Source organism: Coloeus monedula, assembly GCF_965178545.1.
Source record: "Coloeus monedula genome assembly, chromosome: 4".
In the NCBI taxonomy this organism is placed as follows: Eukaryota; Metazoa; Chordata; class Aves; order Passeriformes; family Corvidae; genus Coloeus; species Coloeus monedula.
This window is the reverse complement of record NC_138784.1, coordinates 64,578,656-64,605,191: the sequence shown is the minus strand read 5'-3', so window position 1 is coordinate 64,605,191 and position 26,536 is coordinate 64,578,656. Positions and strand designations below refer to the sequence as shown.

The 26,536-nt window shown below is 38.4% G+C and overlaps 1 protein-coding gene across 2 annotated transcripts in view; it reads right to left on the bottom strand.

The window, feature by feature from the left end:
* The window catches only part of RSBN1L (round spermatid basic protein 1 like), a gene marked incomplete at its 5' end in the record, with an annotated part of 46,546 nt that overhangs the window by 10,130 nt on the left and 9,880 nt on the right, over window positions 1–26,536 (bottom strand). The window contains 6 exons of one of the 2 annotated variants that reach the window (XM_082280890.1): window positions 136–303; window positions 821–963; window positions 1,162–1,299; window positions 14,047–14,111; window positions 14,430–14,690; window positions 24,777–24,890. In XM_082280890.1, coding sequence (XP_082137016.1) covers window positions 136–303; window positions 821–963; window positions 1,162–1,299; window positions 14,047–14,111; window positions 14,430–14,690; window positions 24,777–24,890 — 889 coding nt within the window. Of the gene's footprint in view, window positions 1–135; window positions 304–820; window positions 964–1,161; window positions 1,300–14,046; window positions 14,691–24,776; window positions 24,891–26,536 lie in introns of both variants that reach the window. The other variant, XM_082280889.1, reaches the window with a different exon arrangement.

Genomic DNA, 26,536 nt, shown 5'->3' with positions numbered 1-26,536 from the left:
AATGCTCAGCCAGACTATGAAGTCTTCATTAAATCTTTAATCCTAGATTAACCTATTCTGCACTCCCTCCCAATTATAAATAGCAATTCAGGCAAACATTTTTCAGACATCTAGGTGAAGCCAATCAACACCTACCACTCCCCACAGTGCACAGCCTTCAACACTCCCACAGCAGCTGTGGTCTGTCGCTCAAAACCTTGTCCTATGTGATCTGCGTGGGCTCGGGTCCGGTCTTCAAATAGCATTTCACGGGGTTCACTGGTTCGAGGTAGGTACTGCAAGTTTTTTATTTCATTGGTAGTTCTGCATAAGAAAAACAGTAACAGTGATATAGAAATTTCTCTGAATTATCTAATTTCCATCGTAGCCAATAGGACTGTGATGAACAATCCCTTCAATGAGAGCAGGAGTCAAACAGTCAAGCAGGAAAACAGTAAAATTTAGGTAAAATAAAAATGTAATGAGCTATGCAAAAAAATCCCCAGAGGTCATATCACCCCAGGGATATCAATTCCAGTCTCATGGCACTCATGCAATCAGTAATTGCATGTGTGTACACATTTTCCTGAAGTTTTCACCTTAAATTTCTACTAAAGCTCCAAAAAGGACCAGCACCTTACTTGGCTACACAGTAAAAATTAAAACAAAAAAATTCTGGATTCTTACATAACAAAACAACAAAACAGTGTATTTGGAGATGAAGATTTACATAAATTTATATTAACATACAGTATCAAACAGTAAAAGATTTGGGATAAAATGAATTTGTAAAGAAAAAAATACTAGCCAGACATTTACCAATTAAAACAATTTAACTTACCTCTTCCTTTTGAAAGGTGACTTTGGCATGTCAGCCACAGGGATCATCTGTTCTCCTGGACGTACCCACATAATGGGACCATCATCACTGTCTTTACGACTCTCTAATTTTAAACTAGAAAGTGTTCCCCATGGCAGTGTACACTAACGGGAAATACAAGCCACAATTTTGAAGTGAGTTACTTTAATAAACTTGTTAAAAGCAGCCTTTATCTCTCACGATGAAAATATTTATTAGAACACTCAATTATCTAAACAAGCATCACATACTCTCACTTTATTATAACAGCACTACACAGCATGTTGTCCCCCTTCTCCCAGCCCATTCCCTTCTGTCCTTACTTTTAAGAAGGGTGATTCTTCCAACATATCAAGGAATTCAGGGAAGTAATCCCCCACTTCCTCATCAACTGCTCCAACCAGGCTGATCTGTCTCATTGGGCCAGCTCTATACGTACCATGAGAGTATGTTCTTTTTACCTACAAGTAGAATATGACAACAAAAATTATACCAAGTCCTCTACTGTGCAAAATCTACATTCAATGAACACCTTTAATCTCTATGCTTATGCTTTCTGACATTAGTCCTTTTGTCTTCAGTGTACTTAAGTGTACTTATGAAGTCAATTACTACAAACTCAAAGACAGAAGATCTTATTAAACATCCATGACAATTTGTATTTTAACACCTGAAGGTAAACTGGAGTAACTATTTATTGCCTTTCAAGAAAATAACATTCCAAACCAGCAATTGTAAAAAAATATCAACGCATGTTCTGCTCAGTAACTAGTCAGTAAGGATTCTTACCTGGATTACTCAAGTCTAGATGAATTTCTACCTTTTCCCTGCAACAGGCAGAACTCTGAGTTACAAGTAATTTAACTCTTAACACTTCCTCTGCTAATCATCCTCTCCAGTACAGCCTCTCTGCGAGCACATTAATCGGAGCAAATTACAACAGTGAACACAAGGCTCATAAAGAGCTTGTACAAAAAGCAAGACAATGATAGTCACTCCTTCATTTTTGCTGTGCTGTATCAGCACATCTTGTGCTCCCTTCAGACTTTAAGGGCTGTAACATTCACCTCTCATGACAAATCTTTTACTGTAAAATTTGAACAGAAACACATATTAAGTTTTTTTTCAACAATCTGATCTGTTGTGATAGATCACCAAAATATTCAGGCATGAGATTGATGAGGATCATGTCCACTTAAGCTTTGATTTCCTATTTAACAGGCTGAAAGACACAGTGGCATTATGAGATGAATGGTGAAGAAATCAGAACAGACGAAAGAGCAAATGGATTACTGAACACACCAAGTAAGGCTCCTGTATGGCACCTCTAGACATTCTGCATCCAAAGCAAGGAAGAAAGTGCAAGGAAAACAGTTAATGAAATACTGCTTAGCTACGGTCCTCACCCAAACAGACCATCAACATTCCTAGTAGTTATGGCAGTGCAGAGGACAATTAACAGCAGTTCCTGAAAAGAAAACATGGAACAACACTGTGCCCTTCTGAGAAACTCAACTGATGTAACCAGATCTTTCCAGAAATGCAGAACCAAACACTGTTCAGATCATCACTCATTCCTCCCAGCAAACAGCAGAACAGCTAAAAGTAGGATTTACAAAGTGTCTTAGCTAATGCTACAGCAAGCCATCACAGACACACTGAAAAGAACAGTCCAGTAATATTCTGCTATTCCTCAAATCCTTAGTCATACATTCCTGCAGGGCTTTTTGCAGAGACAGCTGGTAATTTTGTGATAAAATATCAGAAAACATTCGTTTTTGCTGAATCTGCATCAGCTCAGTGCTCAGCTATATCTGCACTGGCACAAAGCATCAGGAGCTTGTACAACTACAGCAATGAGCAAGGAAGAACCCTAAAACCCCTTTCTGAAGCTATGGACACCCACAAATCTGTGACACTTTATTAAAAGCCTAACCTGCAAAAGGATGTTTCTTCCACTGACATAAGTAGCTTAGTATTCCACTACTCCAGCCCAGGATATTAAGATGCTGTTTTCATCTACATCCCTAATTAAAGAGAACCATTTTTCTGCCTTCTTCCATGCTTCCTTCTCCTACCTACTACCACTCTCCCAAGTAACAAGTGGTAAGACAAGAGAAAATGGCCTGAAGTTGTGCCAAGCGAGGTTTAGATTAAATATTAAAAAAATTTCTTCACCAAAAATGTTCTCAAGCACTGGAACAAGCTACCCAGGGAAATGATTGAGTCACCATTCCTGGGGGCAATTAAAAGACCAGTAGATATGGAATTTAAGGACAAGGTTTAGTGATGGATTTGGCAAGACTGGGTTAACAGTTGGACTCTTAGAAAGGTCTTGAAGATCTTTTTCATCCTAAATCATTTTATGATTCATACAGCATATGATAAACTGGTTGTGAAACTACTCCAAGTAAAAACTCTAAAAATTCTCCTAAAAATACTAACTTAAAGCTTGGAAAAGCTGTGAAGCTTCCAGCTGGATCAACCCACCCATTCGGCTTATATACCACTAGGTGTTGGTAATGAAGCATAAAGTCAGCGAAGTATTTAGCCGCAGCATAATACTTGCATTAAGAAGGATCAATTAAGAAATTTTTCATCTGTTCCCAAAAAAAGACCATGCCACTGAAAGTTAAAACTGAAAAATGAACACAACTTTTTCAAGCACTCTTTGTCCAACCCCTTTTCAGCCCCAGCTCTCCTGGTCAACCGACCTCCCCTTGATCACGAGGCAGTACAATTGTTTCTCAAGATCCAGCTTAGGAGAAGAAATACCAACATGAATGCTAAAATAATGCCAAAGTTACAAATGATGAGTGGTTTCTTCTGGGACCATATTCAGAATCACGTAATTGCAAATACAGAATGAAATGTTTTGAGTGATTAAGAACTCTGTGGTGGCTTAACCCCAGGCAGCAGATACTGATCTTAAAGCGCCTGCTCACTCACCACCCACAATGGTGAGACATGGGAGAGAACAGGAAAGACAAGGAAATGTATGGATCCAGATAAACACAGTTTATTTAGAGGACACTGAAGAAGAAAAACCACCAAGTAGTGTTTTCCACCACTCACCAACCCCGACAAGCAGACTGATGCCCCAGCAGTCCCCAAGCAATAGGCACCTTCCAGCCAACCTCAGGATTTTTTGCTGAGCATGATGTTACATGGCACAGAATATCCCTGTAGTCAATTGGGACCAGCTGTCCCAACCATGTCCCCTCACTGCTTCTTGCCCACCTCAGCCTACTCATCAGGGGGGTCCTGGAAGCCTTGACACTCTGCCATTGATGATCAGCAATAGCCAAAACACCAGAGTGTTACCAAGAGTTTTAGTCACAAATCCAAAACACAGTCCACAAAGAAAATTAACCTGTCCAGACCCAGTATAAACAGGAAGTAAATCCATGCTGGTGATCAAAGGGGAAGATTTGCTCTCTCTTTTCCTTTCCTTCCTGATAGCATTAGGTCCTCTGAAGACGGACAGGGAGCAAGCCTAAGGAACTGATCTGAATTTAATCCAGGAATTACCTAAAAAATTTCTCTATTTTAGAAAATAATAAAAATTAAATAAAGACATAGGCCATAAATACTAATGCCTGGCCAGAAAGAACAAGAGAGAGGTTGCAAGATGAAGCAGCTGTGGGCAGTGAAAAGCAATTCCCATTCACATCTCTTCTCTGAACTGGGTTGTAGCATCCTAAGCTCTAGTCTTAGAGCAGAGGTTGATGCTTAAACTACACTACCTTAGATCAGGTTAAAGACTTAGACAAGCACTCACAAAAAGGAGAGATCATTCTTAGTGGGGAGAACTAGCTAATTTTCACTCACTTCAACTTAGAGTGCTAAGCAACAGTGTGAAAACACCAAAACATCCCACTGATGTTTGACTGTTGACAAACATAAAACTAATCCCAATAAAGACAACAACCAAATAAATATAACCTATGGCATGTTAGACAAAAGCAACATTTTCCCTTCCTTTTACTGTCAGTATCCTTTCGCTGGTTTGTTCATAGGAAGAGAAATAGATTCCTCTATGTATTCCTAAACTCACAAAAACAGTATTGATGTACTAAAACCAGTACTTACTCATCAAATTCTGGATTAAATAATGCACTGACCTCTAATGAAGTATTATATATATGAAGTGGTTTTTATATATATATACCTTCTATAAAGTAATCTTCATGGATGTAATTTCACAGGTTACAGTGTGACTAGGTTTTTAGAATTTTACAGACTTGCTCAAGACTGGAACAATTTAAATCCCTAATAAAAGGAGAAGTCAAGGACACGCTGCTCTTCTAGCACATGGTCAGGAATGAATATACACACAAATCACCAAGTACATGCAGTATAATACTGCAGACAAGTAAAAGAGAAACATAAAATAATAAACAACATCCTAGCTTCTTTCTTCTCACGTAGCTTACATTTGAAGTATGTCACCTAAAAACTCACAAAAGGAGACTGTTATTCTCTTGCATCACAGTAATGGAAAAATTTAACAGTAAAACCACCACTGAATCCACAATTAGTAAAACTTGAGAATTATCTGCTTCTGTGACTCACATGGCCTCAACTGATTTTTTTAATGCAACAGCAAACATTTTGACAGAAATGTCTTGGTGTCTAACAAGAATCTGAAGACTAAATGTGAAAATACATACATACATACATAAAAATAACCAAAAATATATTTGAGCATTATCATCCTACAAATGGAAACATTTTAGACACTATATGTTAAAGATGTTGCCATTTTGTGTTTGAATAAGTCACAAAGTGGAAGGAACAATCCAGAGAAACTATGCCTTTCAAGAGAGGAATTTAAAAAATGTAAACTGGGGCAAGTAACAACTGAATTCCTATTTTTGATACAGTAGGGTGTGGGCTGTTGTGGGGTTTGGGTGGAGGGTTTTGGGGCTTTTTTCAGTTGAGACTCTGTAATTAATTTAAAGGTTTAAATTTTTTTCAATTTTTCACCTTTAAAACCAAGGAGGTTTTGAAGAGAAAAAAAATAGCCAATAACAAACAAAAATATTATCCACCAACTGAACCCAAAATAATTTCAAGAAACCCATAAAGTCCAACAAAGACCAACAAAAAAACCCAAAGACATTATGTCATGGGTTAGCAAAGCATAGTCCCAGAAGTGATGTCCTTGCCAAGGGGTGCTTACAGCTTCCTCTGTGACCTGATAGAACCTATCAGCTGGCCAGTTTGAATATGGACAATTCTTTGAGCCACTTAAAGTTGTGACCGCCTCTGTGATCCACATTTAAGAATAGACAAACTCCCCCCAAGTTCTCTCTCGTTTCCAGTGCTGGGACAGGTGGCTGCGGGCCCCGTGTGGGGGCCAGCGGGCCCAGCCCAGGCCCTGCTCGGGCCAGGCCGGGCCAGGCCGTGGCCATCCTGGAGCCATGGACCTGTTCCAGCCATGGAACCCCCCCACAGCCCTGCTGTGGGCAGCCAGAGCGGCTCGGCTCCCACCCCCCACCAGTGTGGCCAAGATTCAGCTGAAGCTGCACCGATGTCCGGCAGAGATCAGTGACCAACAGTGATAAGCTTCATTCCAGCTGCAAGGCCTGGGTGAGATTAACCCTTTTAGTGCTGTGAAGAGCTGAAAACCTGAGGGAGGAGAAAGAGGAGATGCTTAAAGCTGAAATTCTGTTGTAAAGCTATGATGTATCAGAGTACCTGTTGTAATTTCATGAAGGCATGGGGGGGGTGGAGTGTTCAACTTGTACTTGTGAGCAAAAGCACCTGCGCTGAGATAGGCAGATGCTGACGCAGCTGTAATTTAATGAGAGGTTTGAACAGGGAGAGATGGAAGTGATGAGGACTCTTACCCCACATGGAAAGGGGAAGACCTTTGTTCCTAGAGATGCTCCCAGAGATAGTCCTAAAGATGAAGATGAGGAGGACCCTTTGCTCCCAGGGAAGGAGAAGGGCCTCTGTTCTTAGAGATGAAATGCTCCCAGAGATGGGTGAAGAGAACTTTTGTTTCTGAACGGCTCAACCTTAAAATTGCACCCCAGTAATTCAAGAGTGGACCCTCGAAAGCAGTTGCAGGAAAAGCTGCAAGTCGGGGGAAGGGACTCCCACATGATGCGAGCAGAGAACCAACCCAGGCAGCTGTCTCGTTGTGATAATGTTTTCATAGCATGGGCAAGAGAGACTCCTCTTCCTAAATGGACTGAACAAGGTTATTATGGAAGTGGTAAACAGACTGAACATCTCAAGGGTTGTCTTTTTACATTGTCACTGGGAGAAGGGAGAAAGGTGGGGGGGAGGAGAAGTGTTCTGAAGGTGTGGTATGATTTTTTTTTTTTTCCCCTCTTTCTTCTTTCAGGTCTGTTAATAAACTTCTTTATATTCTGTCAAGTTTGGTGCCTGCTTTGCATTTCTCCTAATTCTTATCTCACAGAAGGTAAACAGTAATGAGTATTTTGGACCAAACCACTACACTAAATTGGTGTTTCTGCCCAGTTACAAACCGAACCCGCTACACATTACATCACCTAAGAATAAGCAAGGACATTGAGGGAAGAGAGGGTTTTGCTACACAAGCGCACAAGGAATGCACTTACACACTGGTATCTCAGAATGGAACACATCTAATTTCACAGTCAGTGTTATCTCAAATGCTACAGCCATGAATAGGCCATCACCATTCCTGCTAATTTGGTACATTTCAATAAAGTGCCCAAAAGGTTTTCTGTTCCTTGCCAACTTTTTTCAAATCCTTAAATGCTTCCTTGTACTTCCAATTTCAAATGGGAACTAACATTGAACAAATACTCATCAAAACTGCTCTGATTTTACAAACACTCATTAATCTGCTTGGCCACTTTTTACTATTAAACCACATGTACTTCATACTCCCTCCTTCACATTTTTTTCCTTTTTTAGGTCAGGATTCTGGTATCAGAATGGGATGTCTTGAGAGCTCTGTCATTACACAATTGTCATTAAAATCCTAATTTCAACAAATAGTATTTCCCGATTGGGAGTTTCTGAAAATGCAATCCCAAGATTTTTACAGCATTATTAGCTTCACCAGTGTCCTTTGACCACTGTAGTTCATTTATCACCTGACATGTTTCACCCTGCAGCTGAAATCCTCAAATAATACCATGGATGGACAGAGGTTTTTAAAAGCAAAAGTTACTTCACTTTTATTCTGAATTCCATCAACACAAAAATAGTGAAGCAGTTGACAAAGAATTTTTTTAAATGAATAAAAAATTAAGGATAGCATCAATTGGATACCTTCATGGAAAATGATGTGGTAAAAGCAAAGTAACTACTACTGCTCTTGTAGCTCAAGCAGATCCATGACAGGGTCAGTCTCAGATCCTGTCTGAGCTGCCAGTACAAACCTCCAGGATTTTATTTAGGTTTGGGTTTTGTCAATACAGAGTATGTGACTAAAAAGGGTAGAACAAGACTGTTATCTCATATTGGATGAAGCTATCAAGAAGAAATCTAAATTTCTTAAAGAAATTTCTAAGTGGAAAACAAATGAGCATGTGTTGCAGATTTCTCATGTCATTCCCTGTGAACTCATTCTTTGTTCAATGGTATTCAGTAAGTGAAAACTTCTTGTGCTTTAAGACAATATGTTGCCATCATCTATGAAGAAGACTCTTAAATGTAGTCTTACAGATTAGTTTTTAAGACATGATTTTTTAAAAAAAAATTTTAGATAAAGAATCCTTTTTATGATTTTTTTTAAGAAGAATTTTTAGAAGAATCAATCTTTTTTAGATTAAATAAAAGAGAATGGGGCAATATACTTGCTTTAACAGAGATAAAATTTAATTTTTCACCATCCAAAAGGAGAAAACAAAAGTAAGCTTTATTTTGGGGGACTTGTAACAGCAAGCAGTTGCTAAAAAATGTTGCATCTTTTTAATAACTAACCAAACATTTGACCAGCTTAAAAGGAAGAAGCAAATTCTATTGAAAACAAAGATTCTGCCCCTCTGCTCTGGTGAGATCCCACCTGCAGTGCTGCATCCAGCTCTGGGGTCCCAGCACAGGAAGGGCATCGGCCTGTTGGAGCAAGTCCAGAGGAAGGCGATGAAGATGATGAGAGGGCTGAAGCATGTCTCCTATGAAAACAGACTCTTCATAGACAGATTGGAGTTGTTCAGCCTGGGGAAGAGGCTCCAGGGAGACCTTAGAGCAACCTTCAAGTACCTAAAGGGAACTACAAGACAGGTGGAAAGGGACAGTGTACAAGGGCATGAAGTCACAGGACAAGGGGTTCAAACTGAAAGAAGGCAAGTTTAGATATTATAAAGAATTTCTTTGTTTTAAGGGTGGTGAGGCACTGGAACAGGTTGCCTAGAAAAGTTACAGATGGCCCATCCCTGGAGGTGTTCAAGGCCAGGCTGGATGGGGCTCCGACCAACCTGGTGTAGTGGGAGGCGTCCTGTCCCTGCCCATGGCAGGTGGTTGGAACTTTAGGGTCTTTAGGGTCCCTTCCAACACAAACCACTCCATGATTCTAACTCAAAACCACAAAATGAGTTCTTCAAATCTGGAAGTCAATAACACGCCATCTTAAAGAAATAGGTGTCAAGAGAAGACAGAGGAGTTAGAGACTATTTAGCCTAATTCCAATTTCCAGAAAAAAAACCCAAACCACTTAGCTGGATACAACTATCGACTACCTAGAAAATAAGATAGTAAGAACTAATAAACATGGTCATGAGAAAAAAAAAAATCAAGCCAAACTAACCTTTGTTTCTGTGACTGGAAAGACTTCTTCAGAGGACCAGTAGAACTCTTGACAGTTGACATTTGCATTATGTTCTAAAAACTGCTACAGAAACATGGTCTAGAAAGAGCAAACTGTGGGCAGTTTTGTCTGTGCTCATGTAACTATCCAATTTTAGGCAGGCAGCAAGGGTCCTTCTTTTGAACACAGTGTATCCTCACGAAACCCACAGGTTTCACAACACAGCAAGTCCATTACAGGAAAGGATCAAAATTAACAAGATCTTAAAACTGGAGAGTGGGTCTGAATGCAAAGAATATAATTCAGTTTAAACAAAAGCAAGAACTACACTCACATATATATTTAATGAACGGCATAAACATGAAAACAGGAGTGACTCAAGTAGCAGGAGCTGCTGCTACAGCAGATCACAAACTGCTCTGAAAAAGGAAGAAATAGATAACTAAGAGCAATAATTCACAAAACACTTGCAGCAATCTTCTCATAGTCCTTGACATCAATACACCAGGCAGACACTGTCGATTTTTAGCACTGTATTTTAAGAAAAAATAAGGATGACTGAAGTGAGCATAAAGAGAGAACACTAAGACTAATAAGGGTAAAACATGTAATTGTAGACAGAAATAACTCAAATTACTTCATCTAGGGAGAGGGGAAAAAAGGAGCTGTTAAGCAATCTTCAAATATAGAGAAAACTGAAAGAAAATGATAAATTGTTTGCCTCATCCACTAAAGATCAGAATAAAAGGATAAAAGGACAAACAAGGAAAAAAAATATTTTAAAACAAATTTCTTTGGAAAGAGTGGAATCACCTTGAGATCTCTCACAAACACATCAGACAAAGTACTTGTCAGATATGGCTTAAAAATAGTCCAATCTTGTCTTGCAGCAGAGGAATTGTTGGGTGCTGTACAGCATTTTACCTCTATACTAAGAAGTTGCCTCTGGGACAAGACAGTAAAATCAATGCACTAAGCACTGTTCCAGTTAAACATCAACTGTGAGCTTTGGGGTTTCAGCACAGCAATAAAAATTTACTCTTGCCCAGCACAAGGAAAAGGTAATGAGCTCAAAATATTAAGATTGGTCTCAACAGCACTATATAGCTTAAGAGAAGTGATGTAAGCTGCAAGTAGGTGGCAAAAGCTGATTATTTATGTTCTTTAAAATCCTCATAACAACCTGACAAGATTCATGGCTATCAGGTAACTGATGCAGCTGTTGCCATCTACACAAATGAGAGAGCCCAGGGAAGATGGAGCTACAAGACAGTTTTTTACCACCTGAAGGACTAACTTACTGGCTACAAGGATATCCAGACTAATTTCATTTTGCCCAGAAACATTTCATTTTTTACAGAAACTGTCTGACTAAGCCTTACAGTCAGTTCACAAAGAACTGTTCCACTAATGCAAAAAAAATTTAAGGAGTACTTAGGCATAGGCCCAAGCTAGATGATGAAAAACTCCCCAATTCCTCTCCCTGCAAAATTTAAAAGCCATTTCTCATTAGAAATAACCAGTTCCACATTTCTCTCTCCTGCACCTGCTGTAAACATCCTAACAAATTTCTGTCCCTTAAAATCTTTTAACAAATAAAATTACATTACTCCTGTCTGACACAGGTGTATTGAGAAGGAAGCTGAAAGGAGTTCGTTTTCAACTCTACAACTGTGTAAACTAAATAAATTACTTGAGAGATGCAGACCTTCCAGGCAAGCTTAGGAGGACTCCAATTTTGACCTCAGCAACAGAATTTACTGTGAAATCAGCCTCTTGTCACAGAACTTGATGACTTAAAAATATGCATCACTTAAAACCAAAAAATTCCAAACCCACATCTGTTACAAAACAGGAGGTGGAAGATTAAATAGTACCAAAAGGATCAACTTGAAAAACAGAAACTGGTAAAACACTCTATAATACTTTCCATTTCAGGCTTAGCTCAACCTTCTTTCTCCTTTTTATAATACTTGCTTAGATTTTTTTAAGTACTTATATTTGTCAGACTGATTGCATGTGCTACATGAACTCTGAGAAACCACCAAAGAACCTCTTGTACCAAAGTGAGCTTCATTTTAATGTTTTAGTTAAAATTAGCAAAGGAACACCCAAGTTTCTTAAAGCTGATGAAGTACATACTCAAAGCAGATTTGATAAAATCAGCTTCCTACTTAGACCTCAGAAAACAACTCGTTCCTCAACTGATGCTATACAACAACTGCTAGACATTGCTCAGGGTGCTCAGGACAAGGAACACCACAGCACAAAGCTTGGGCAATGTAGGAACAGAAAACTAAATACATTTAAAGTTTCATCAAAATATACTGCAACAGGACATAAGAATCCCTTTAAAAGATTCACAAAGAACTCAAAGAGACAGAAGAATGTTCTCAATTTGCACAAAGTCAGAAAGGAGAACACAAAGCTAACAGAACATTTCAACTGGAACAGACTACATGAAAAAAAAACAACCAACCAAAATAAGACAGAAATAAGAAAATCATAAGGAAAAATAGAACCAATAACTAGGTAACCAAGATACTGACTTAAATATTCCAGGAAACAGGACTGCTGCACAGAAGATTATTTAAGTGTGGTGTTTGCCTGTACATGTTATTACTACACCACATATCCCTTAGTTAGCAAAAATACAGGAGCCAAGCATTTTCTGTCAAGCAACCAAATTGAGAAGTGATAAAATGCCATGAAAACTAAGGAAAAAAATGAGGGAACACAAAGGAAAAGAAGATACCAGAACTAAACCTCCAGCCAAGTAAAATACAGCTTTGAAGACAGACCATGGAGCTGATCAGTTGAATGCTGTAATAATACAGTTTGGCTTCTTTCATCTACCACAGCCTCTCTCTGTTCCTCCTTCACTTATACAAAAACAGGGAACTATGATTTCAACCCTAACACACACAGGACTGGTTTAACTACACATACTGATGTTACTATTGTAATAACAATTTAATCTATCCTTCTAATAAAATAATTCTATTATAACTCACAACAATAAAATTTGGGCCTTTCTTAACTATTTCTTTAGGGCAGGTTATAGCACACAGCTATGCTTGTGTTAATGCTACCCAAGAAAACCAGTTGGATTTCAGGAACATACTTAAAAGGACAGACCCAGCTTTTCTAATATAAAATGGCCAAAGACAGAGCAGCTCTCCAGAGGTGCCCATAATACATTCTGTGATTTTTATTATTAATTATTCCGTTTATATACTCAAGAAAAACATGGAATATTTTTCTACTGTCATGGAATATGAATATTCTGTGAATGTAGTTCACAGAATATTCATATTCCATGGCAGTAGATATTTTCTCAGCCAGAACTGCAAAGGTTCTCTTGCAGCAACATTTTAGTTCTGCGTATCTTTGTGGATAACACACACCTGAAATTCGTCAATACATGCAAGTGTTCTATGCAAATGTTTATGCAGCCAAAGGAAAAAAAAAAAAAGCATGTTTTTCATGAAAAAGATGACAGTGTAACTTACACTTAACTCTTTGCAAGTCAAAAGTGAAGACTCAAACAGTTTAAAGCTAATCCATACAACATCTAAATTCATAAATAAGGGAGTTAAAAGGGTAATTGTGAGATAAAGTTGATGTAATTAAAAACAGGATTGAGTTTCTTCATAAGTTGTTTCATACTCACTGTAGAGGCTTTTTGCAATAACCACATCATCAAGGTAAAAAATCAGATTTTTTTCTTCCTGAAAACCAGTGCTATAAATAATTTCCATGCAACAGAAATGTATTTTCTACAGCAAGTTAATGAACAGCAGAAGTGATGTTTAATCAGTAGCTGTTGTTAAGAGAGTATGCAGTCATTTCTCTCCAAAAAATTTAAAATAAAAAAAATATTCAAAAGCTGCCAGTCAGTCTGCCATTTAACTTAAGAGCTTTCCAGAGAACCCAATCAAGTGAGTAGAAATGCAAAGGGCTAAGGACCAAATAGCCACATTAACCTCCAAGTTCTCCTTTAAGGATGGATTTAGAAAACCCAAACTACAAACACAGCTAATTTAACTGAGCCCTACACAAGTTTTTATGTATAACATTGTATTAAAGCATTTCAGTTTTATGACAAAATTCAAACAAATAAACTACAGTTCAGACACCCAGAAAATCACAGCTAAACCATTTTAACCCTCCAAAACTCATGGTTAAACTTCAGCTACAGACACAAATCCAAAGAAACCTACACACACAAGCATGCAAACACTTCCCCTCCCCCCAAAAATCTGGTTTTATGTCTCAGTTAACAATTTTATGTCTCTTCTCATCTTTAATACCACAGAAATGACTTAAAGAAAACTCTCGTTTCTGTGTCATCTACATAGCACAGCTAGTAGCAACTACTCTTAAAAAAACCCATTCACAGTTGTTTGAAACCATTACATGACTTTAGAAAGTAAAATGCATAACCTCTTACCTGAGCATGAAAATTTGACATAGTCGTTGTCTCTATATCTTTCTTTCCCAAAATCTCCATTTTCACTGGTGAATTGGGAAAATTAAATGAAAAGTAGTCTAAAAAGTCAGGTAAATAAGTAGCTGCCCCATGAACAATACCCATTACATAGTAAGCTGCACAGTTTTCATTTTCACTAAAAACCAGACCCACAAACTCTTCTGCAAATCTCTCCATCTCCACAGGAGACAAGTGGGAGAGTTCATTACTGTAGGCATGGATAACTGATGCACCTCCGTTAGGCTGGTGCTCAATATGAATCAGCTGTTTGAACTCCAATGTGTCCAACCTTTTGAGTTTATTTTGAACCCGTGGCTCCTTTAACGAGACAAATGGAAACTCACTGTTCTCTGGTATCTTGGACTCACAGTCCTTCTTGGTATCCATATTTTTCCCATTGAAATCCTTAAGATGATCATCTATGATGCCTTTGGCTTCCTGATCCTCAATATCAGAAACCAATCCTGAGCAGATGGTCTGAATGGATTTGCTGTACATTTTTGGACGCTTCCTCTTCTCGTTCTCTTTATGTTTCTTTTTCTTTTTCTTCTTAACTTTTTTAATCTGTAGCTCTTCTGCATTGGTTTTTGGTTTCTCCTTCCCACCTGTTGAGAGTTAAGAAAAAAATAGGAGTGTTTTTATACAAAATATGTATTTAAAGATTGGGATTCAAAGTCACCAAAACCCTCACCATGGCACACAAAGACCAGAGACCAAAAGCAAGGGTCAAAATGTGTATCTTACCAGAAGTGAGGAGGGTAAGAGACACCTGCCATGGTCATATTACAACTGATAAATAAGCTGAGACAGCCAGGGAAAGACATCACAATAACCCAAGTCTCCCAAGGCTGCTTTCATGATGAGTCACAGTCCATCACTCCCTTTAACTGGTCATTAGCAGTTACTGTCCCAGAAAGTCCAGAGACATCACAGGACAGCTGTCCAACACTGCCAAACAAGGGAATTACAAATCATCCTGGGATATAATCCCACAGCAGCAAGCTGCTGTCCACAAAATGCCACTGCCAGAACCGACCTTGTCTGATGGGCTTTGCATGGTTATTCTTTCACAACTAGATAAACTTTGTTAAAGAAGTACATGTGGGAACGTCTAAAAACTGACCCCATACATATTAATAAATAAATAAAATTAAAACAAAAGACACACTACAGAAAATGCTCACAAAACAGAAACTAGCTTCAAGTTCACATAATATGCAAGCTGAAGTGAAAACAAACTGTAATGTCCTAAAGGCAGAAATTACTAATTTGGGGATAACATATTCAAGTGACTCCCAAGGTAAATGTTCTCACTTGTTTTAAACAACTTTTTTTTGCAAGTAATAGAAGTGGTAGCCAAAAAAACTTCTAGCACTACACTGCCCTAAGATCAAGCAGTCAAAATGATTTAGCACATAGTAAAATGAAGTTTATGGGTATGTTTCAGCACAAAATTATATTCACACCTAGCGATTCAAGACCAGCATGTTCAAACAGAAGCTTAGAAGTTTAAAAACTGTATTTCATTGCAAGACTAAGTAACCTGAAATCCACAAAAGTTAGCCAGTCTCTACTACTATGCTGCAGTAGATTATTTTCAGCTTGCCATCATCAGCCCAAGTAACTCACAAGAGCCCTTTAAAACAACAACCAAAAAAAAAACCCAAAAAACCCCAAACCCAAAAAAACAGAAAAAAACAAAACCAAGAAAACAAACAAACAAAAAGCAAGCAAACAAACAAACAAAAAAAAAAAAAAAGAAAAGAAAAAAAAAGGGACCACAACTGTTGGTGCATGGAATCACAAATTCTTGCTGATGATTAAAAGGTTGGACACGGAAGATGCAGATACTGGAAAGGAGAAAAAGCAATTAAGACATTTGTCTCTGAGCCTCTTGAGGTTTGTAACAGCAGCTAAGTACCTCTGGGATTCCTGAAGTTGAGGCAGAGTTAGTTATCACCCTGGACTCTATTTTCTCAGAGAGAGGGGAAGAAGTGCCCTGAGTGCTCATTTTTTATTTAGCCCAAACAAGGAAACAGGCTCTAGGATTTCTTAACCTAATCCACACAGTCAGTAACTACAAAAACTCCCTTCACTCAGAATCAGATTTAACACGGCACACTCTCTGAACACAATTTCACTTTTAGCTAAGTTAGTTCAACTGCCAAAAGGCAGAGTATCTTCATGGAAGTGTGTACTTTCTTAGGCTAAATTTAATGTAAATCCAGCATCAAACCTCTGCAACAGGACTGCTTCATCTGGTAGATGCAATATTTACCACTTCTTTGTTAATATCTTCCGCCTGAAAGACCAGAGTCTTTAAGTCCAGCATGCACGAAAAGACCAGGAAGAGCAGCAACACGCGTACAACAACTAAGTACCTCAACCTTAGAGGAATCCTGAAAATAGTTCATTCAGGGTGGCAGGATACTTGAGTGAAATGTCATCACCTCACAAAAATCACCTACTGCTCACGTTCTGGGGTATTGTAATGGCGTCATTATGGCACCAGCTCCAGTCAGGGAGAAATAAAAACAAAGAAATGGTTTGTGACAGTGGGAAGTTACATACCGCAGGCTTTGAAATCTCAATACAAATCTCAAAATACAGACTCAGACATTTTTCCCCTCCTCCTGACTGCAGGAATACATAACTGGAAAGCATCCACGAGTATACAGACACTGCAAACTCTTAAAAACACTTTAACTTAGCATTTTAAAATTGTTTCAACCTAAATATGAAAATTTTTTGCTATACCGATGGATAGCACAAAGAAGTCAAGCATTCTGCAGATACTATATTAGTTTGAATATACAAACTATGGAATTATAGCACCAAATGCTGGAGCAAGGTGATGCAGGGGGAAGCAGGAGTTACCTGGCAACCCACTTCTACATGTTTTTAAATGGAGCTCAGATTTTTGTTGAAACTAGTCACTCAGATCTGAGGCTTCACCTATGGCAGAGAAAGGTTTCTTCAAAGCAAGAAACTATCTGCTGTGGTAAGAACCAAATTGCTATCTCCTGCTTGAGTATGTCTGTAATCACCAAAGAAAATCCTAAGACAACTCAAGAACGGCATCTATATCTTCTTGCTGAACATCCAGCTGTTAAATTACATTCCATCATTACTAGCTGAAATGTAAAGTACTTATATAAAAGATGGGTATGAATCTGTATCTGTGCAAAACAACAAAAACTGACTTCCATTCCTACAGTACAAGAAAGAAGACGATTTGATTTCCCCTTTCAATCTGTCCCATTCCCTTTGATTTGATCTTCTGAAAAGTTTTACTAACAATCAATTTCATAGTTTCATTCAACTGCTCCTGTAATATGTGGTGGCTGTTTCTTTAATCCATCACTTAATGTATTTCAAGATGCAGCTATGCAATAAAATTTAAAAACCAACTAAATAAACAAAAAAATTCCACTATTAAACAACAGAACAGGCTTCCTTATAGAGGTGGTCAATGCTCCAAGGCAGTCAGTGTTTAAGAGGGATTTGGACAATGCCCTTAACAACATGGTTTAACTCTCGAAGTTAGGCCTGAAGTGGTCATGCAGTTGAACTGGATGATCGTTGTAGGTGATGCCTTTAAGGCAGAAACAAGGTAGATGGGATGTGAATCAGTCTCAAATTACGCAAAGTTCGTGTGAACATATCCAAAAAGGTTTGTCTTCAAAACCAGTTGTAAAAGTACATTTTATTTAATTTGGTATACATCTATGGAAGCACTCAAAACTGTAGAAGGAATTACACTGAGACATTTTTTAAGTGAAGAATATTTATCTTTCCTTCTGTTTGTTTTCATGCCATCCCTACAAAACCTTCAGAGGAGATAAAATTTTTTAACCAGAGGATTAGAGTAATTCTTGATTCTTGAATTCTTCTTGATTGCAAAGAAAAAATATTTTAAAATTAAATTGTATATTGGAAGACTGAAACAATGTGACATTCTTAATTATTAATTCAGCCTTCAAATGGATATGATATAGCTGAGCAAAGTACGAGTTCACTGCCAGATGATCCAAGCCGCCACTCTCCTCTGTCATTGCTCCTGGGGCACAGTCCTGCACCACTGCTGCTACTGACTGATGCTCATCTACTGCACAGTAACTTAATGGCTCAGCAGAAAACCATTCACTCTGCTGCTGGATTAGTGAACTGGTTCACAGCACTGTCAGACAGGAATTAAAGCATACAGACCACCGGGAGCAGGACACAAAGGGTACCAGAACCCACCCCTCCTCAGGGCAGCAAACCACCTGGTCTGCTTGGCTACCCTGTCACTCACACCTTCTCTGTCCACCCCAGCACTGAAAAAAGCTGAATTTTTAACAATGGTTATTAAAAAAGTCCCATCACCTCACCCAACAGTACATTTATGAGATAGGATCAATTTCCTAGCAAACCTAAAGAGAAATTTTTATAACTCAAACACTTGAACTTTTAAATTTATCAAAGTTATAAAATTTACCTTTTAAAGGTAAAATTTTAGTTCATTTAACTGTAATACAGATCAGTCTACAATTTCCTCCATCTGTCCTCTTACAATGAGTGTGAGTTGTACTTGCTCTCCATATTGCTTAGACAACTGCATATGCCCAAGTTTAGAGTATTTATGTTCAATTATTTCAGCATACAGACAGTTCTCCTGGAGAATACAAACACAAAATGAAAAAACAATTTCTTTTCTCAGTAAAGCTTGAATAGAATGTGACAGAGAAGGAAGCACATTTTTAGCCTAAGGCTTCTGCTCTGATGAATTTCAAAGATCCACTCTGAAGTGGATGTTTAAAGCTGATCAGAAGCTGCAAATACGTCAAGAGCAAAAGGAGTTAGCTTGCTGGAATACTGAAATTGCTATCAGCAATGCCCAATAAATATTTTCTTCTTTTTCTTCTTCTACATTAGCTGTAGAGAGGAGCAGAAACACACTCATTCAGTCACTCCTCTGCTGCATATATCAGAATACTTTGAAGTAAAATGCACTGCTTCTTCCAAAACCAGTAACGCTGCTTTGACACCTGGCTAACGGACACCAGAAAAGAACAGCAGCTTTCCACATCTCTCTAGGGCAGTAATCGAGTTGCCCCAGAGCAGACATACAGAATTTGGTGAAAATATAAATAAGCAATCCAAAAGATCCCAACACAAGGCTGAGATATCCCAAACTATTTCATTTTAAGCCATATTTGGGAACTGCAGTGCAGTACTTGATGCAAGCTAACTGGATTCACCTCTTGCGGCTGAGGCACACACTCGCAACCCAAAACTTCCCAGACAGGTGTTTCAGAGAGTCTTCACCAGTACACACAATACAGGTGTGTACATACATACATATGACTCTTGGAATCTAATTTCACCCATTTTTAAGCGCATGGCATCTTTGTCTCTAAGTGTCTGTCCTGAGATCCATTTAGACACAACAGGTACTGAACCACCTACAGACAAAAATCTTTTTCCACCACGTGGTTTGGAAACATGAGACAGAAGTTAACAACTTTCAATTGTATTGAAAACATTTTATTTAATGTGACTCAGAGAGCTGCTCTAGGATCCCAAGAATGAGAACTAACAGGGACAGGGGTGGGTAGAAAAACCCTCAGCATTCACATTTACAGGAACTTTTCCCTTGATCTGTTGTTAAAAAGCAGACAGAGCTCACACTTTACTGGACTATAAAAAAAAACTAAGAACAGCTTCTGCTCTTACTTGGTTTAGCAGCATCTGCACAAGGATGGAGTTACAAAATTTGCACCGTATCATTCAAGAAATCAAAAGAATGGAAGTTATTCCATTCCACAGTCATTCTGTTCATGCATGCACATACTCAGCAGTATCAGAACTACTGCTAAAAAACTTTTAACCATCTTCTAGGCACCAGGCCTTACGTACCACAAATAGAAAAATAATTCTTGCATGCACACATGTATAGGAATGGTAGATCTTTCAAGGTAACTCAGCATGCTTTATTTTTTGTGGTGCCCCAATTTCCCTGTCACTGTGAATGACACAGGACTTACTAATAAGGACTGATACTCAAAACTGTTCAAATTTTTAGCAAATAAGCCAGTGCTCTGTTACTACAAGACGACACATACATGTAATTGAAAGTGATGCTAGATAGTCTAAACTGGTTAATTACAGACACCTTCCAAATGTAAGTTTTTGCAAGAAGTCAGACGTTACTTGAAGTTTATTTTATGTTGTGTTTTGTTTATTTGCTGCGCTTGATCATTTGATCTGAAATTTTAAATAACAAGAGGCCATTAAGTCAAATACTTTATTCAGTTGTTTCAACCAAAGCAGTTGTTTCTCAACTTTGAGGTCAGCCAAAATTTTTAGGGGGGGACTTTAGACACTTCAAAACAAAAGCCAAAATTTAATAACATTAAATTGTTTGTTTCCCACTGTTTTCTAGCTGACAGCTGGTAGCAGGAAGGCACAAACATTTTTAACAGCAGCCAGTAATTAAAATCAGTTTTCACTTCCTTACTTTAGGAGGGCCCAGTCACCAAAAACTAACATTTTCACTTCTCATTGATGTACCAGAAGTCTCTGCTTCAAGCTCAAGATCCCCAGCTCCAGCAGAAAGCACTTCAAAGCTTTACAGCACAGCTCTCCCTCCAGCTGCCACTTGCTCCATCCCATTTTACATATCTGTTTTACCCTCTACTCATATATTTTATTGGTAAAAGTTGGTAACTTGGTGCATAAGGCCTGTGGAGAAAACTCAGTATCACAGACAAATCAGTGTGGTGGATTGTGTGCCCTGCACTCTTATCTCAGTCTTACTCCCTCAACTGAAGAGCATTGCATACAAATACTTGAACATTTTCCTCAAAGATACACAAAGACTCAAGTCTCATGTTCAATATACTGATTTTATAATTACGCATGTGCAAAACCCATCTATAAAAAATTTTAAAGGTTCATAAGAATGTACAATTAAATGTCATTTCTTCCAGAAGAATAATTTTAAAGAAGTTTTAGAAAGCAATTTGTATTTACATATGTTCATACCAGCAAATAAAATGTTCATGTTCAGTTCTTTCCTGGATTTTGGCATTCAATAAAGCAATGCATTTAATCTTGCAGAAACACACACTAAGAATTTCTCCTACTGCATTTTTAGCAGTTGCTGTGCTTGGATATAAATAATCAGAAACACAAGACTGACTGTTTTTTTCTAAAATGAAAAACAGAAATGGGACAGTTTACAAATAAGCCTATTAATCATTTTTCTTTTTGCAGGACCTCCAGTAACTTTGTCACATCACATTGGTGCAATTTTTTTGCATGAAATGCTCAATTTCTAGAAGGTAACTATTTATGATGTAGATTTTTCTTAAAAACAAGTTTAAATCACTTAGAGTTTCTGAATTTTTAACAATATGCATGTGCCAAGCAGCTTTTGTCTGAAAACTGAGCTCTTCCTTCCACATAGCAGACAGAGAGATATAGAGGCAATTCTATAGCCTTATCTACAGAGAATACATCCTTAAGTGCAAAAGGACAATAAAAAAAATCTTCATTCTAGGTTCATAAGAAAAGCTATCACACTCTCTGAAAGAGCCTCACTTCCTTCAGCAGCCTCAAGCACAGCAGAAAAACCTTTTTAAGAATCACCCTTCTCAACATGGCCAAGTTTTATCACTGCTTTCAACAGAACGCCAACCCAAGTTTAGGCAGATGAACAGCTCACAACCCAGAGCTTCCCAGTATAAATAAACTCTTCCACATTCAGCTTAGAGCACCAAAATTAGGCTTATGCACCAGCACTCCCTCAAAAAGCATCAGTCCCTCAGTACTGACCTCTTCTATAACTAGGCACCTTTGACCTTGGACAGCCAGTTTAGCTGTCTGAAGTCACGTAGGCTGTTACCTCCATCCCTCAACCAAAGTCAGTCACAAACAGATGGCCAGAGCAACATTTTACAACATATAGATCTAATACTTAGAAGAAAGAAATAAGCTGGTTTTAGGCACAGTACTGTTGGTGTCTAAACACATACACACTAAAAATAGAAAAAACAACCACAAAAGCAAAAACCCAAAGAAATGGAAAGCAGACTCATTCCAAAACTTTGTTCCAAAGCCCACACAGTAAATCCTGAGCTGAAGACAATAGGGCTTGAAGCTTAACTTTTGTTACGCAGGAAGATGCCACCCTCAGATAAAGAGTTAATATTTGAAAAGGTCAGAGACACTGACCTTTACATACAAGCTGCATCATAAAGCACTTCTGCCTCTGCTCTCTCTTGCCCAGGATGTAAAGTTAGATCAGCAGGACAGCTCAGGAAATGTTATACAAACCTCAAAGCACATACAAGCACATCCAGTCAGATTTCGGAGGCCCACAGAAGACACCAAAAGCTGCCACTCTGAACAGGATACAAACCCTGTGGAGACGATCTGTCTGCTCTGAATAACTGTCTGCTCTCCTGACTCACTCCCTTCTTTCCCTGAAATAGGAGTCAGTTTTGCAGAATACTGGCAAACCAAACACAGCCTCTACAAAACACTTAACAGCCAACATCTTAAAAGAAAACCTAAAATATACTTGAGTGGTAACAAGTCAAATGAAATAGGGGTAAAGCATCTAATGCACTTGCAGCACTGTTCACTGTGAAAATAACCTATCCTGCTTCTCAGTGGAGGTGTTCTAGCAGAGTCCCAGGGCATATGCACTTTTACATTAACCTGAAAATAAAGCACCATTTTAGGCTCAATAGCCCCATTAAGTATCATTTATTAGATTGGTGTAAGACAACCTGCTGTCTTTGCAGATTGCACCTCATCTGCTGAATGGCAACAGAAACAGGAGCCAGTATAAAAAAGGGCTGTTACTCAAAGCCTAAAGAACCCACTGTTGTGGCAGTTAAGTGCTGCCCAATATCTCAACCACCAACTTCCTTCCACGCTCAGCAATGACAAGTCACACCTGTCCTTTTCACGGGAAGTCACCAGCTTACACAATCCTCACGTTCAAGGCAATACCCCGAGATCTGATCAACACAGGTTTTAAGCTGTCACTGTTGTTAATAGAGTTACTTGTGTGTAGAGTGTAATACGTGATGTAGTAATTACAGGTTCTATGCCTCTGACCTCATACGAGCATTCTCAAGTTCAAGTTTTGATTTGAGGGTTTCAGCTTCTGGTTTGTAAATGAAATCCTACAGTAGACAAGGTAACAGAAAAACATATCAGGAATTTGTTCCTAACTTCAAAAGCAGAGTCTGAAAATAACCGATTAAAAAAGTATTTGGTCTACTCAAATAAGCAACACCCTCGCAGACAATCTGATGCAGCATGACCTAAGTGAAGAGTAAGGTGGTTCAAGTACTGGCTTAGATGCTGTGCTCAAAGGGTTGTGAGCAGCAGCACAACGTCCAGCTGGAAAGAGTAGTGTGTAATCCCAACCTTGATATCTTGCGTCAGTATTGTTCAGCATCTCCATGAATGGCATCGTGGGACAGAGCACACCCTCAGCAAGGTGCAGCTGATACAAAACTGGAGGGAGGAGCTGATGCACCACAGAGTTGCACTGCCAGTGACAGGGACCTTGAGAGGCTGTAGAAACAGGCCAACTTAGGGGACTTGTGAAGGTAACAGAGGGGTGGGCAAAACGCTGCACCTGGAAGGAATAAACCTGTGAAGCACAGGTTGCTACCTTCTTCACTCCCTTTCATCAGGTTTTTACACACACTGATGAGATTTCCCCTTGAGCTTCCTCTTCTCCAGGCCTATCAGCCCCAGCAGTCTCTGCCTTTCTTCACAGACCATACAACAGACACATAGGTTGTGCTGGAATGGACCTTTAAAGACCACCCAGTCTGAACTGCTGCAATAAGCAGGAACATCTTTAATTAGATCTGGTTGCTCAGAGCCCAATCCTTGACCTGACCTTTAATGCTGCCAGGAATGGGATATCTGTCACCTCTCCGAGCAACCTGTTCCAGTCTCTTACCATCACCATTATAAAAAAAAAAAATCTTCCTTATATCTAATCTGAACATCGTTGTCCAAAGAGACTGTTGCCTCCACCCTTGGCAACAGAGAGTCTGATAGTCCTGGGCAACCTGCTCTAGTTGATCATACTTGCAGCAGTTGGACTAGATCCCTTCCAGTATCACCTACTATACAGCTCTAAGATTCAGTGGACGTACAAGCCGCATGAGAACATAACCTTAACTATCTTTCATTACAGAAAACAAAGATGAAGAAATTAGCCAAAATTAAGACTGTATGTTGCATACAACTGCTTAGTATTTGACAAAGTTCCTGAATTATAACTCCTTAATTACTCAGTCTTGTACCATTAATATTAGACACAAAATATAGCATGCATTCATTTTTCTTCTCCACAATATATAAAATTATAACCTACATCTTGTCAGCTGTTATTGAAGAATCATTTATATTGTTCCTTGAAGTACTGGTCTTTCTTATTACTACTATTGTATATGCAACACTGTGATGATGGTTTTATTTTTAATTTCCAGTACCTATCACAGTTGACAAAAAAATTACCATATACAATTAGGATTTAATTTGCAACTCTTGGACCAATTAACTAGGAAATATGGCATAAGTTAAATGAAAAACATAGTATTAAAACACAGTATCCAAACACAAATACTTTTAGCACTAGAATGAAAAACCACTATACAGTTTGAACCTACCTTTCTGCAGTAATTTGATCTCTCCATTTTCTTTCTTGATTTCATTCATTATTTTGTGCTTCTTCTTTTCTTTTTGCTTCTTTTCCCTTTCTTTAACTTTGTCTTTGATTTGAGCTGAAATGCAAATATTTCACAATTAAGCAAGAACAGAAAACTAATTGTCACATACATGTTTCCGATTACTCTTACGCAAGCTCTATTAAGAGGATATAGAGGAGGAGTTACAAAGAAATCCAGTACTTACAATATGAAAAGCTAATATTTATCTGTTGCATAATCCAACATAAGCTTCTTTAACTCAGAAAAGTTTTGTTTCTCTTATGTTGTAGCAGTATGCAACAACCCAGCAAGTTAACAGTACAGTAATTTTTATTTACTTCTATATCTTCTGCTCTTACTTTGCATCTGCAGCCAGCTCATTTCTTGAAATTGGAATTGCATGCATTACATAAGAATTGAGGGAAAAAAGAGCACATTTTGCATTTTCTTGGGTGCACATCTACACCGAAAACCTCATAACTATCCATACATACTCTGAACTTAAAGACTTTTGCAAATACCTGGGAAAGATGGCTTAATCTGTCAGCTGAAAAATCTTTTCTATTACATTCACAGGCTAATGCATTAATAGCACTCAGATATAATTAATAAAAACATGAAATGTGCTGTATTCACACAGCAGATGTAATTCACTATCACTTCCCCTGCTTACCTACAATCAGCAACAGCTCACCTGAGCAGTCTCATTATTCATTTACTTTCCTGTCAAGTCACTCCAGGTTTTTAAATCCCTAGAAAAGCAGAACCTTTAGGCACGCTTTCTGCATGTAAAACACTAGACCTAGAGGAATTCATCATTTCAAGCAGTCATCTTTGCAAGCCAAGTTGAGATTCACTTATGAGGCTAGGCTTTTAGAGAAGTCAGCTTTTACTAGGCTTACATGCACTGCAGCCAGCACTTCATGCCTAGTTTCCTGGCCTGAAGCCAATACCTGCTCCAAGAGTTTACTGGGCTTTTTAACCTCCGCAGGGAAAGTGGAAATCTGATTTCAAGCTTCTACATAATGTTATGCTTCAGTAATACAGCCAAGAGACAGCCCTTATGTTTTATTCATGGTACTTGCATTATAAACCCCAAGTGAAAGCAAAGAAATCCAATTACTCTTCCTTAAGCATTCACATAAAATAGAAGCAGCAAGTATGCTCACTACTAACAAATCAGAAGTATTTCAGAACCAAACCAAAGAAAGCCCTCAATTCTTGAAGGCAATGTAGAGTGACCCCTAACCAAACTACTCAGGAAGCATGTTTATAAAGGTGCAAAGAGCTGTCAGTAACCCACATATATGATGTTCTAACAATGGTTCCACAGCATTCATATCTTTCCTCTTAGGAGCATTCTAGCATGGAAACAGAACTTAAACCCTCGCTATTGTTAGGGTGAAGAGAAGAATGTATTTTAGGGAGAGTCTTGAGAAAACAAGTCAAATAAAAACCAAAAGAGATGGCAATTGAGATACATCTGTTACCTCTCCACAGATCATGATAAGCAGTGGGGAGAGAACAGAAATTATACTGGAACAAATATAGTAAGGTAGCTGCACTTACAGGATCCCTTAGTTCCAAGTGACTGAAACAGTCATGTCCAAGAACAGCCTCCCTAACACCTCTGTGGAAAGGGATGGATGACAAAGCAGATTTATTTGTATAGCAGACCATGGAAACCAATCTACAAACAAGCCTTCCTAAGCAACACAAAC